The sequence below is a fragment of the Molossus molossus genome, unplaced genomic scaffold, assembly GCF_014108415.1.
Source record: "Molossus molossus isolate mMolMol1 unplaced genomic scaffold, mMolMol1.p scaffold_m16_p_4, whole genome shotgun sequence".
NCBI lineage: Eukaryota > Metazoa > Chordata > Mammalia > Chiroptera > Molossidae > Molossus > Molossus molossus.
The window spans coordinates 124,179,489-124,193,159 of record NW_023425377.1 but is presented as its reverse complement, the minus strand read 5'-3'; the positions used below and the strand labels follow the sequence as shown (position 1 = coordinate 124,193,159).

Below are 13,671 nucleotides of genomic sequence, written 5' to 3'. Positions count from 1 at the left end.
CTTAATTTGAGCTTGGCTGTTTTTATTATGGTTAGGCTGGGATCATGGGGTTTAGGGAGGAAGACCACAGAGGTGACATTCATTCTCATCACAGCCTAACAAGGATATAATTTTAATTTTGATCCTTTAATTATCTAATTTAAAAATCCTCCAGCTCCTCATGAGTACTTAAGCCAGAATTTAGGCTGATATACTGCCTACATGAAGAATGTGTTCTAGTGGCTCTTATGCATGTTCAATTAATCTACAACCTTCCTCTTTTCAATAGTGTCAAGCTCTCTAATGTGCATAACTTTAGATGTATCTAGATAGTAAGGCAAGGCAGCCAGGATGTAGGACAGTATCCAGTCAAGTGATGGATCAGGGGAGCTAAAACAGGTCTGTTTGACCAGATTAGAATCTGGAGTAAAACTTAGTCAAAGTACGACTGCCATTATTCTCATATGCATCTCGTCCTTCCCCAGCATGAACTAAAAGTAAGTAATTAGGTGCTCCAAATGGTTTGTCCTCATTCAGTCTCTTCAGTTGGCCTCACTTCCACTCAGTTTTCATGTCCCTGCTTAAATGTCAGATTGTCTAGAAAGTTGTACTTGACCCCCTAAAATCTTTCAGGCCTGTTCTGTGCTCTTGTAGTGTCCTGTATTTTTTTTTTCCTAGTTTTTAAATTAACTAATTATTAATATATTTGTTTAATGTCGTCTCTCCTTTCAGACTGTAAGCTCCAGGATGCAGAGACCATGTCAGTCTTGTGCATTCTTACTCCCTCATTCTGTTCACTCTACCTTCATTCCTAGAGCCTAGCTGAGCACCCAAAACCTAACAGCCTTTTGTAGTGAGATGACTGTGTCGGAGTAAATGAATAGATGAACGGATATTTGATATTAAAGCTTCTAGCAGCTATACTCCTCAGAGTCTGATCTCTTGTTAACACCTGTAATACATGAAGCCCCATACTTATCAGAAGTTATAAAAGATAAAAGTTAGACAGCTTTTATCTCAGGATAGTTTTTGCTCAGCAATCTACCACAGAGGCTTATACAGTTCTCTGAAACTTGCTTAACCTTTCTCGTTGAATATGCTGATGACAAATGTCTAATTTCTCTAGGCAATTTCTTCCTCCAGAATTTTTATGTAGCATCATCTTTCAGGCCTGATGCTCAAACTGGCCATATTCCACTAACATGCATACCCCTAGGTATTACGTGTCACACATTCAGCATCCAGGGACAAGTTTAATTATAAGGAAAATCTTTTTCTACATATTGATTATTTAAGCCCGTGCTGTAAGGATTGTTGTCTGACATCTCCTTCACTCTGTCAGGGCTTTCTCCCCATACCCCTGCCCTCAAGCCAGAGCATCAGCGGCAGTCCTCCTCCCCAGCAAGTCGGCTCTCCGGCCAGCACTGGTATTCGCCCCTGTGGGGACTGCCCTTCTGCTCTGTATCTCAAGCCACGGAGTCAGAGCTGCTTCGGAATTTGCTTACATGAGTTGGCTCAGCATTCTGACAAAGTGAGGGGCCTCTTCTCCTTGCCTGCTCTTTAACAAAAACTTGGAGCACCTCTTTGGCCAGTCCCTATGTGCAAACATTAATTGTCAGAGGAGATCAGAAGGAAGGGTTGGAATTTGCGACCCAATTATTTGGACAGATCTAGGCTAGAAAACACCATGCAAGGCATGTGTATTCCCTTGTGCACTTTCACATATTGGTGACACTTTTCACTGGCTCTGACCATACGTGCTGCTGCTATATGGCTAACTCTCCTAGTTCTCGTGTCACCTCCTCCCAGGCCATCCCCTTGCCATCTCGACGCTTCTGCTGCTTGCTTTTCAAGATAATGCAGAGCGGTATATGTCTGCCCGCTGATGTATTCCTTCACCGAACCTGAGCGTTTATAATACACGAGGCAGTGTGTTGGAGAGCTCCTGGTCATACACACGTTGATGACAAAGAGCCCTTTCATTTGAGGATCATGTATATGACAAATTCCCAAAGAAGAATAATCAGAACAAAATTCATTTAAACATTTTTACTTCTTAAAACTATTTTTATGGGCCTTTAATATGATTTATTTCAGTTTGGGGGCATTTGGTTATGTATTACCTATGGTCGATTTAAAATTCACTTGAGGAGTGTGTTGTTTCTTTAGAACCTGGGAATGGGGGCCAGTCAGTAGTAGTCCCTGTCTCTTTCTCTCCTGTTCTTATATTCTTCATGTCCTTTATCCGTATTCCTTTATCTTTTCCCAGTTTGCTTTGCCATAGTAAGGATGGCAGGAGTTACTGAGCAGTTTCCTTAAATAATGAAAGCATTTTCTGCGATCACAGATACATTTGATAAATTAGAAAAATATAAAATATTTTAATGAGATATGAAGAATTTTTTAGGTAAAACTTTTTATCATTTTCATGGTGTGAGTTTTAATTTCTTTTTAAAATTATTACTGCTGATTTTATTTTTCTTGTTTAAAGTTTCCACTTTGTTAGGAGATTTTTTTTTCCTGTACTTGTTTATCTGGCAAAAGTAGTTTTTAAAAGCTCATTTTGGAAGTGGTTAACCATTTTTAAGTTGGATTAAGGTATAAAGTTCTGTGATCTAAGGGAGGTTTATTTAGATAACGATATATATGTATGTAAGATTTGACTTTATAAATAGCCAGCTCTCTGAGGATAGCTCATAATAAGTGATGGTAATACAGTGATATTTTACACATTAAATTCAGGTTTTAATATAATCATTAAACTGATTATGAAATATTTGTTTTTAAGTTGATCATGTTTTCCATGTTTCTTGGGATAGCTGCATTTCTTTACTTTTAATTCCTTTTTATCTTAATGTTTTCCCTTATGAATTAGGAGTTACAGCAGCATCTGGCTCCCATAGTGTTTTATTGAGGTGGTTAATGTGATTTACCAAAGAACAGTGGCAGTTTGCAATTAGTGGCAAAGCTTGGGTGTACAGTTTCTTACATTGTTTCTCATCTCGACTTTTTTAGTTCCCTGTGCTCTTACCTGTGAAATTGTTAGATATTTTCAACCTGAGTTTGCTTATGCAAAATAAGAGTGAAACAGGCAGAGGGGAAAAGCTGAATCCAGAGAGAAAAGACAAGGACAAAACACTTGGCACCCTCCACCCTCCCACCCTCTGTGCAGGGCACTGCTCCATGTGTTATGCACCTGCCTCACGGCCTGCCCACTGTCCTGGACTTCAGAGTCCTCATGTAGTTGGGTTTTGAATTTTGAATGAAGTTTTTATTTTTAATTGTGTGTGTGTGTGTGTGTGTGTGTGTGTGGCGCGGGTTGGGGTGATGGGGGGTGCTGTAGATGGTTTATGGCCACACAGTAGAACTGGCACTTTAACTTGTTTTATTAAAAATCTCCATAGAATACATTTTTCAAGTATAGGGGAAATACTTGTTTTTTTTACTATAAAGCTAATGGCTTTCGCTTATTTTCACTTAGATCTAAGAACACATTTTGAACACTGCTACTTCCTAACTTTGCTTTTTCTCTATTAAAGAAGCATCTGGAAATCTGTTTTTTTCCTTTTGAATCTTGGAGGTTGGATTTTCTCAACTTCTTTCTTTCTGCACTATGTAGTATCTTTAGTAATTTCAAAACAAAATCAGCGTTCCTTAAACATCTGAATTGTTAGAAGCTCGTGAATGGTCCAGCAGAGACTCTGGAGTAGGCACCAACCCACTTGCTGCTGCCTGGCTTCCTGTCCTCATGTTGGGACTTGTTAGCATGAAAGAACAAAATGAAAAGTACTCTTTGTTGCAATATTTTCTATAAAAATAACACTTTCAGAAGAATTTTTGTCTCTGGCAGTGTAAAACTTGGCACCTAGCAAACAAGAGGACTCACACACATATAAAGACACTGTCAGCCCCCCTGGAGCCACTGAATCCCCCCTAAGTGCAATCCTCCCAGTGTCTGCAGTCCAGTTCATTACTTTTTATTTTGTCCCCTTGGAACTTGTCTATAAAAGGTTTTGTTTTCTTTTTCTTTTTTAACCTGATCATCAGGTCTTGTGGCATATATGGGTGTGTAGTTTGAGCTGAGTTTTTTATGTATTGTTGGATTCTTGTCCTGAAAGTGCTGTAAGATATTGGAGGGGGGTACGTTTCCCTTGGGAAATTTATCTCACTGCTCTGTCTGTGCTTGTTTGACAGCTGTTCCTTTACTTCTAACTTTATTACTAATTCAAAGAGTTATAAAGCCATATGTGAGCAGCTGTTCACAGTTTCATTAGGACAGAATAGGAAAGCAAGGACCTAACTATTATCAGGAGTGATTTTGGTTAGATTGTAGAAATAATTTTCTGGCAGTTATGATATATATAGTGAAACTCAGTAAAAGTAGAGAGTTGTAGAATTTAAGAAAAAAACTCATAAGACCATAAAATAGTATTTGTTGAAAGGTGAGAGGAGTTGAAAAATGAAATACTAACCGAAGATGGGATAGTGAACCAACTAATTTTTGAATTCCTGTTCTAGTTCTAGGATTTTATGATTTCATGCTGGGATTTATTCTCTTACAGACTAACTTTTCCCATGACTTTCTGTGCTTTAAGACTTTTGTATGCAATTGTAAGCTCTTGAAGCTGATTTATACTCATTTTTGAGTTGATATCTTAGCTATAGAATGATATCATTTATTTGGCAGCCAGGTGCTGAATTAAAATTTAAAACTTGTTTGCCTTTAGTTACAGAAATGTAGTAATCAGACCAAAGGAAAAACAATAGAAAAATGGAATTAAATTTTGCTCATGGAACTACAGATGTGATGGCTTGATTTTTATTTTTTGTCACTGGTCCTTCAGAATACAACTATTATAATCGTGTTTAAGACCTTTAAATATTTTTATAAATATACATTATGATTTCATTGAACACACACACACACACACACACACGCATGTGCATGGGTGTATTTGAAAAGCCAGAAGGTACTAACCACCAAAATATTAACAATGGTTACTTTTAGGTGTTGAGAAAACAGATAATTCTTCTATTGTTCTTTATAATTTGTTATAGGCTGTATTTATCAGTTATCATATGAAGTGGGAATTGCTATTATTATTTTCATTCTAACACCTTGTCTTACATATATGCAACACTTTCCAGATCTCTGTCCTCACCATCTCACATATTTGAGAACTGTAAAAGTATTTTATAGTTTTTAGTAGTTTTTGTAAAATTTGTTTGAAGATACTTTAAGTCTTTAGACCAGCAGTTCTCAGCCTGTGGGTCTCGACCCCTTTGGGGGTCAAACGACCCTTTCACAGGGGTCGCCTAAGACATAATAGTAGCAAAATTACAGTTATGAAGTAGCAATGAAAATAATTTTATGGTTGGGGGTCACCACAACATGAGGAACTGTATTAAAGGGTTGCGGCATTAGGAAGGTTGAGAACCACTGCTTTAGACAAAGACTGTGTCTTTTAGGATACTTTTCTTATTTCTATTTAGATTACAAAATTTTAAGAAAATTTTCTCTCTCATCTTTGTGCCCTTATAGATCCTAAGACAAGTCCAGCACACAAAAAACAATTTCTTGAAGTTTATTTAATTTATTTTATTCGTGAATTTCCAACTACCGTGCAATAATTGGAAACAAATTCATTAATTTCCAAACACGTTCTGTTTTTTTTTTTTATTTTTGAAGGTAACTCCTCAATTATCCAGTTGCCCAAATTCTGAGTCCTGGCTGTTACCCTTGATTCCATTTCCTTTTTTACCACCTCTCCAATTCTAATTAATTATTGTTAAAATGGATAAAGTGGTTGCAATAACAAACTGGCCTTGTGCATCAAGAGACCTTAACACGTCCACGCCTTTTAATCTAAAAATTCTTCTTAAAATAAACTCCAGGAAAGTAATTTAGAAAAAAATTAACTGATCTCAGGATTATGGTTAGTGATACGGCATTCTCCTGGTTCTGTGGACAAAAAACAAAAACAATTAAGAAACCATGTAGAGTCATTTGGGAAAAGTGATCTTTTCATAATACTAATAAACAAACAAAAGCCGTCTGTTTTTGGGTTTACAGAATATTTTCTGACTTTTCTTCCTCTTTATTTCCCCTTGTCTCTTAAATGTAGGTGGTGCCCAACACCCACATCTCTGCTCATGGGTGGCAGTTTTAATGGCTCTCATGTTGTCTGTATGGAGATATTTCTGAAATCTAACATTCCGGTCCCATCCTCTTTGCAGAGCTCCATTTGTGATGCTTACATTCCAACTGCTCAGTTTTCATCTTTTGAATATCCTGTCCTTCATTTTAACAGTGTAAAAACTGCTATCTTGTTCATTTTTCCTCCTGAAGATCATTTTTCTGTGGTCCACATTCAATCAGTCTGTCTTGATATCTTTTTCTTTAGATTCTCCCTTTATCACTCCACCCTCAGAACACTGCTATAGACCTGCAGTGTCTTCTGGTGTGTATTCATCATCTGTGTGTGGTCACCCTAATTCAAGCCTCTTTTTTTGTTTTTAAGGATGTTTGTGATTAAGTCTCCCTGCACTCTCCTCTAATGAATCTTGTCAGAGAATCTTCTTGACCCACAGGTCAGACCACATCGCTTTCTGGATTAAAACCTTCAGACTCCTTATGTGAATAAAGAGATTTCTGAACTTCATCTTAGTCTTTAGGGTCCTCTGCTATTGTATGGCCTCAACTTAACTTTTCTCATTTTACTTCCCTCCCTCAAGTATTTTTTTCCTCTTATCTTAGTCACACTTTCTTCTGAGTCTTGCATCATTTTTTTGGCCTCCACCTGACCATTTCCCTATTTTCACATTTCCAGATCTCATCCATGTGTCAGGAGTTGGATTTCAGATTTGCCTTCTGGCTGGAAGGAATCTTTTCTTCCTGGGAACTCCCAAAGGCCTTTTCTGTTTCTTTGTTACTGTGACTAGGAACCCTTTCTACTGTACTATGGTTATTTATGTGCACGATACTGGTAGTTGTTAAGCATTTTAAAGTCTTTATTCATGTTTTATTTTTCTGTTTCCTAATTATCTGCTATGCAGTTCTTAATGTATATTAAGTAAGTAGTGTGTAAAGAGCCATCTTGTTTGGCAGGTATTTTGTAGTTGAGAATGGGGATCAAAATTTTGAGGATATTTCATTAATATGACAAAGACCGAAAAGATTATATGTTCCATAAGGACCTACAGAAATATATTTGCAAGTATTTGCTAAAAAAAGAAATATAAGACATTAGATATATAGAAGAGATACAAACCATTTTCAGACAGATGAAACCTAATTTTTAAAGCCATCTAGAATAGAAGATATACTTAACAGTATATTCAATCATTTAAACAGTTACTTATATAAGACTAATAATAAAAATAATAATAATAATACTTAAGCCCTGGCCGGTTTGTTTCAGTGGTTAGAGCGTCATCCCTCAGACCAGAGAGTCCTGGGTTTGGTTCCCACTAAGGGCACGTACCTTGGTTGCAGTTTGTCCCCGGCCCCGGTTGGGGTTGTGTGGGTGGCAACCACTCGATGTGTCTCTCTTGCATCGATGTTTCTCTCTCTCTCTTCCTGCCCCTCTCTCCCACTCTATCTGAAGATAAATGTAAAAATGTCCTCGGGTGAGGATTAAAAAATAATAATTTAAACAGTTACTTATATAAGACTTGCAAGCAGAAACATTTTGTTTTTTTTTTTGTAATATTTCTATAATATGTAGATTACATTTTATGTTCTCCTAATTAGGCTTCATATTGTTGGAATTTGTTTTTAGGATCTTCCTATTTTTTAAATGGTCTCTTCTCTCTCTTGCACTTCTTTTGTTGATTTTTTTTTTTTTTTTAATCCTCACCCAAGGACATTTTTCCATTTTTTGTTCAGGTAGAGTGGGAGGGAGAGAGAGGAACAGAGAGAGAGAGAGAAACACTGATGTGAAAGGAACACATCGAGTGGCTGCCACCCGCACAACCGACCAGGGCCGGGGACAAACTGCAACCGAGGTACACACCCTTAGCGGGAACCGAACCCGGGTCTCTCTGGACGCTCTAACCGCTGAGCCAAACCGGCCAGGGCGATTTTTTTTTTTTTAAGTTCTCTGTTTGTCCTGGCAAATTTATGTTTAGAAAATGTTCTGTTTTGCAGGTATCCTGGTCAGATATAGGAGGACTGGAAAATATCAAACTGAAATTGAAACAAGCTGTGGAATGGCCCTTGAAACATCCAGAGTCTTTCACCCGAATGGGTGTTCAGCCTCCTAAAGGAGTTCTTTTGTATGGGCCCCCTGGATGCTCTAAAACGATGATTGCAAAGGCTTTGGCCAATGAAAGTGGACTGAATTTCCTCGCCATAAAGGTATGGTGTTACATTTTTAAATTGCTACTCTGTTCCAGCCCCACTAGCACCCTCTGACTCCGGCGCTTCAGAGAACATGAGAAGGCAACATAAGGAAGTAGTTGGTTTTCATTTGAGGTTGTTGGCAATGTAGTACAGGGAGATGAGAGATAAGTAAATTAGTGTGTGATCAGCAAATCAGGGTGGACAGTAGAATACTGCTTTATTTAGTTTTTTGATTCTCAATATTTCTTACACTCATGTATGATAGAAACCATTGTTCTTTAGTTTTTACATTTTTAAATTGTACTGATCTTTTGCTTATCCAAGACGTAATTATAAGTAAATATGATTGTGACTTTATATTTATATACATAGAATTTTCAAAGAAATCAGATACTTTATATGGTAAAACTAAATTTCTTTAAACAATTTGTGCAGTCAGAATATATGTATATTGTTTATACTCAAGCACACACACACACATTTTATTTGTTCACTGCCCTGCCCTATTACTTGGGAAAGATAATCCTATTTGATATGTAGTTTTACATTTTCTACTCTTTACTGTCATCTCCATTTTTCTGTGCTTACTTTGTCATATTATGTATGATAAACTTTGAATTTTTTCTGTCTACCAGAAATCTGAACCTTATTTTATACAAGGACTGAGCTCACAGGCATTTGCACTTGCACCTCAAGGAAGAACACGCGATTTTCTTACAGGGCAGCACTTCCCTCCCTCACGGCCCAGGACCATAGTTCCAGATGCGGCCAGGACTACTCTCTAGACTGTCCTAGGATTGCTCAAAAATATCTGTATTACTATTTTTGAATATGAAATTTTTTATAACTTTATAGTTTCACTTTTGTTTTTTCTCAATGTGAGAAAATGATTCAAAAGATTCTTTGAAAGGTTTATCTTGGACACTGTTCATGTAAAATAATCAACCATATGTTCAGTTTTTTGTTGTTGTTGTTTTTCAGTATTGATTGATTAACTGATTTGAGAGAGAGAGAGACATTGATTTTGTTGTTCTACTTATTCATGCATTCATTAGTTGATTCTTGTGCCCTGACCAGGGGTCAAACCCATAACCTTGGTGTATTGGGATGCCATCCTAACCAACTGAGCCAGCCAGCCAGGTGCGGTCCGCTTTTTAATTAAGTTTTTATTTCTTTTAGGTCACACACATACGAAAACTAAGTGATGTTAAAATTTTTTCTTAATAATTTGAGTTCTTGCTTGCTTAGGGATGATCACATTCTACTTACTAATTTTTATTTAATGTGGATTTTTATTCAGTGTAGAATTTAGTGTAGTTTCACAATATTACTTTTGAATTTGGGTGAAGGATATATTTAATGAACAATAGGTATTCTTTTTACCATTTTTTCAACTTTCCTATAATACCTTAAAAGTTTTTTTTAAAGTAAAAGCCGGAACATGAAAAACTAATTTGCTTTTCCTTGCATTTTCATTGGTCCTTTCATCTTGGTCTGATTTTGTGAAAAGAGTTCAAGTAGCTTTGTCATACAGCTTACGTATGAGGAGATGAAGTCCAAAAAGTTGGGAATTCATATTGTATTATTTCTAGTTTTATCTTTCTATGAGTAAAAAGTTGCCTTTTGGTTCCAACATATATATTTGTTTTCTCAAGGTTTTCAGTGTTATAATTAAGTTTGAGCTTTTTGAAATAACAAGTCTTACACGTTTTAACAGTGATCAGAAAAAAGTGGTTAGACAGGGATTTTCTAGCCAGTTGGGAAACGCAAGTATTTTATATACATTGAAAGGAGAAACCCTCTGACCCTTTTTGCAGTAGTAATTACCTTTCATTCCCATGTGAAAGAATTGAAAGACTTTAAAGATTTCTTTCTTCGAGTTTATGAAAGAACCCTTTAGGTTCCTCTGTGCATCTTTTCTCAGCAGTGATTAAAAGATATACACTCTACTCAGAGTTAAGACTTCACCTTGGCCAATTGTGTGGGCTCTTAACATTCTTTGGCATCTGTACGTGTTTTTGTGCAGACTGTAGCACTTGACATATGCTTAAGTTTAGTTTGTCATCTGGGTCAATTACGTCAAAATATTTTCCAGCTGAAATTTCCTCTCTGCTCCTCTTGCTTTTGTCTGGAGTGCTACAATAGATTAATTACTCTGGTATAACTGGGCTGCTTGACTTAATGAACAACTGTAACTGATTCTGGAAGAAGGGTGGTTGGTCAGGCCTCTGACACGGATTTTTAGCAAGTCCTTTATTAGCTGTATTGGTGAGTACAAGAATGTAACGAGCTTAGTACGTCCTTGACTTTTGGGGGAGATTTTCTTCTAATACTTGTTTCAAAGAGGAATTTTACAAAATACATACTATGTTCAGGAAAATCTGTATTTTATTCAAAGCAGCGAACAATTTAAAGTAATTGATTTTCTTTATTTAACCAGATCCATTATCATTCTGTCATCAAAGGTACAAGATAATGTGAACTTGGTAAATTCCAAATTCATTTTTAAGCTTTTGTTTGTAGGCTAGTCTATAAATCAGAGAGCTTCCATTTTGCAGACATTGCATGGAAAACTGCATAGATACCTCTTTTGTATCCTGAAAGCTTTAAGATTGGTTCCTAGGGTTACAAATAAGGACATGATGCTTAAGAAGATGAAGTGACCTTTCCAAGGCCAAAGTGGTGGTAATGGAACTAAAATGTGATCTCAGGACTTTCTGATTCTAGAGCCTGAGCTCTGAACCCACCGTATTATAGGATCTTTTGTTTGTTGTTGTTGTCTTAATAAAACTAGTTTCCAATAGGTTTTTTTTATTCTTATTAATGACACCAACTTACTGGAGAAGGTGGTTCAGGCAGTTTCCATAGGGCAGCTTCAAAAAAGTGGGAAGATGGATGTTTCTGGGACCCAATTTAAAAATAATTTTGTTTCTCTAGGACAAAGGAAACTGAGAAAAATAGCATGGCTTTGGAGGGGGAGTGGGTTGAGTTAATAAGAAAGGTACTGCCAAAGAAACAGGAACCTGATGGATTAAATAGAAGTACATGGAAAACACTAGTGGTTGAACAAAGCGGAGCTTGAAATTAACCTATTCGTATATGATCTGTGCTTTTGAGACTGAGTGTGTTGCAATGAAAAGCACTAAGCTGGGGTTCAGATGGCTGTGGTTTGATTCCTAGCCCTAGCACTAAATTTTAGCTCTGTAACTTTAATCAGGTTCTCAAAGTCTCAGTTTTTTCATCTAGATAGCCTTTTTTGAGAGGATTGTATTAAAAAGGTAGGTGAAAAAGTTTTGGAGGATATAACAACTCCACTCCTTAAGTGTGGGCTACAAATAGTTATGACTTCCTTCCAATCAGAGTTCGGTATGGAAACGGGTGGGGAAGAGCTGCTCTCCAGAGGAGAAGCCTGGAAAATACCACCTCCGCCAGGTGACCAAGGTCAACATCTTCAGTGAGTAGTCATGTTGATAGTATGTGCCTTATGTACTGCGAGGAGGATGGTGTTTCACTTCTTTGGTCTTCTTCCCGAGCACTCATAAACTCATAGTTTGTGTCTAGCCATAAAAGATCAGGCAAGTCCAAATTGAAGGACAGTGTATAAATACCTCACCAGTCCTCCTCCAACTGTCAAGGCCATCAAAACAAGGAAAGTCTGAGAAATCACAGCCAAGAGGAGCCCAGGGAAACGTGACAATTAAATATAATATTAGGATTTTCTGGAAGAGATCCTGGGGCAGAAAAAGGACATTATAAACTCTAAGGAAATCTGAATAAACTGTGGAGTTTAGTTAATAATAATGCATCCATATTGGTTTATTAATTGTAAGAGATGTACCATACTAATAAGTGATATTAATAATGGGAAAACTTAGTGTGTGGTAGGAAGTAGGGGTGAGCATATGGGAATTCTTCTGTAAGTCTTAAACTTGACCCCTCCCGTCCCAAAAAGTATGTTAATTAAATAAAAGTTTTAAAGTCAGTATCACAGATCTGGGTATGTTGTAGACATTCAGTGAGTGTAACTGAAGTTAAAGGCCCATGCACAGTGGTGCCCTGCGCCATGCAGGCTGAATGGGATGCAGGGGAGGAGAGCCATGGAGCGACTGTCCATTCCTCGGGTGAGGACATTGGAGGAGACCTTTTCATTTCTGTGTCCCGTTTGTGGCGATAGTGGAAAGTTCCTGAGAAAAGCCCTGGGAGGAAGTTGGCTGGGGAACCTCGGCTTGGGCGCCCTGCGCTCGCCTGTTTCACTGCTGTTCTCATTTGAAGCCTATAAAGGTGTGTGTTGGTTCTGGCCCCAGACCCAGACCCCAATATTCTAAAGAATACTTTCTTTTAGAGTTTTGATTATTTTTTCTTTCACCTTGGTACAGCTTCTAATTTAGTCTCACCAGGAACCATGTTCAGTTTCCTACCTTTTGTGGACCTTAACTCTTTCTTCTCCTCTTATAGTTTTGTTGCCATTTGGGTTCATCTACAGTCTGAGACCTTTTGAGTTTCTATTTAATTTCCTTAAGGGATTTTCTTTTTTTAACTTTAAAAATTCCCTCGACTTCTCCCAATAATGTTGTCTAATGTGCCCCATACACTTAAATTAGCAGTTATTAGCATTGATACTAAATAAAGACATACACTTAGTTTTCTCACTGTTTGAATGGCTGTTAGGGAATAGTGACGTATTATTCTGCATAGGTAGAATAGTTAATGTGCCATTGTCAGTATCACAGAGTTCTGTAGAAATTAGATTGTATTCACTTACATTTAGCATTATTTGTACAGTGTATAAGCTAAATTAGAGACATCAATGTTAAAACTGTGTATGTTAATACATTTTTTTGAGTTGGGCTATATCACTTGATAAAACTGCTATATGAAAAAGATGTCTTGATACGAAAATATTCTATAACATTTGACTGAAAGCAAAACATGGCAACAACATGAACTATAATGACAAAACCTTTAGCAGTTGGAATCTAAAAAGACCTAGAGAGAGATTTAGAAAGAGAAGGATGCTTTCAGATTTCTAAGAGATTTACTTAATAACAGAGAAGAAAATCGTATTGTTGGGTTGGTTTAATGTTTTATTCATAGATGCCAACCGAGAGAGATGTTATTCTTTTCAGCCTTTTTAAAATGGAATCTAATTGGAGTTTAAACAAGTATTGTAGAGTTATGTCCATGATACTTTAAAAAATATTTGTAAATGTTTTACATTGCAACAATAACTTCACATTATACGTTACACACTTTCTGTGTGTCAGGCACTGTCCATGGTAAGCAAGACGCATTAAATGGTTTCTTGCTGTCTGTCAGCCCATAATTTAGTGAGAGAGACACTTCCTAAA

At 37.0% G+C, this 13,671-nt stretch overlaps 1 protein-coding gene across 2 annotated transcripts in view; it reads left to right on the top strand.

The window, feature by feature from the left end:
- SPATA5 (spermatogenesis associated 5) overlaps window positions 1-13,671 on the top strand; it is a 242,947-nt gene that overhangs the window by 51,438 nt on the left and 177,838 nt on the right. For both annotated transcript variants that reach the window (XM_036240737.1, XM_036240738.1), the window contains exon 11: window positions 8,129-8,338. In XM_036240737.1, coding sequence (XP_036096630.1) covers window positions 8,129-8,338 — 210 coding nt within the window. The remainder of the gene's footprint in view (window positions 1-8,128; window positions 8,339-13,671) is intronic.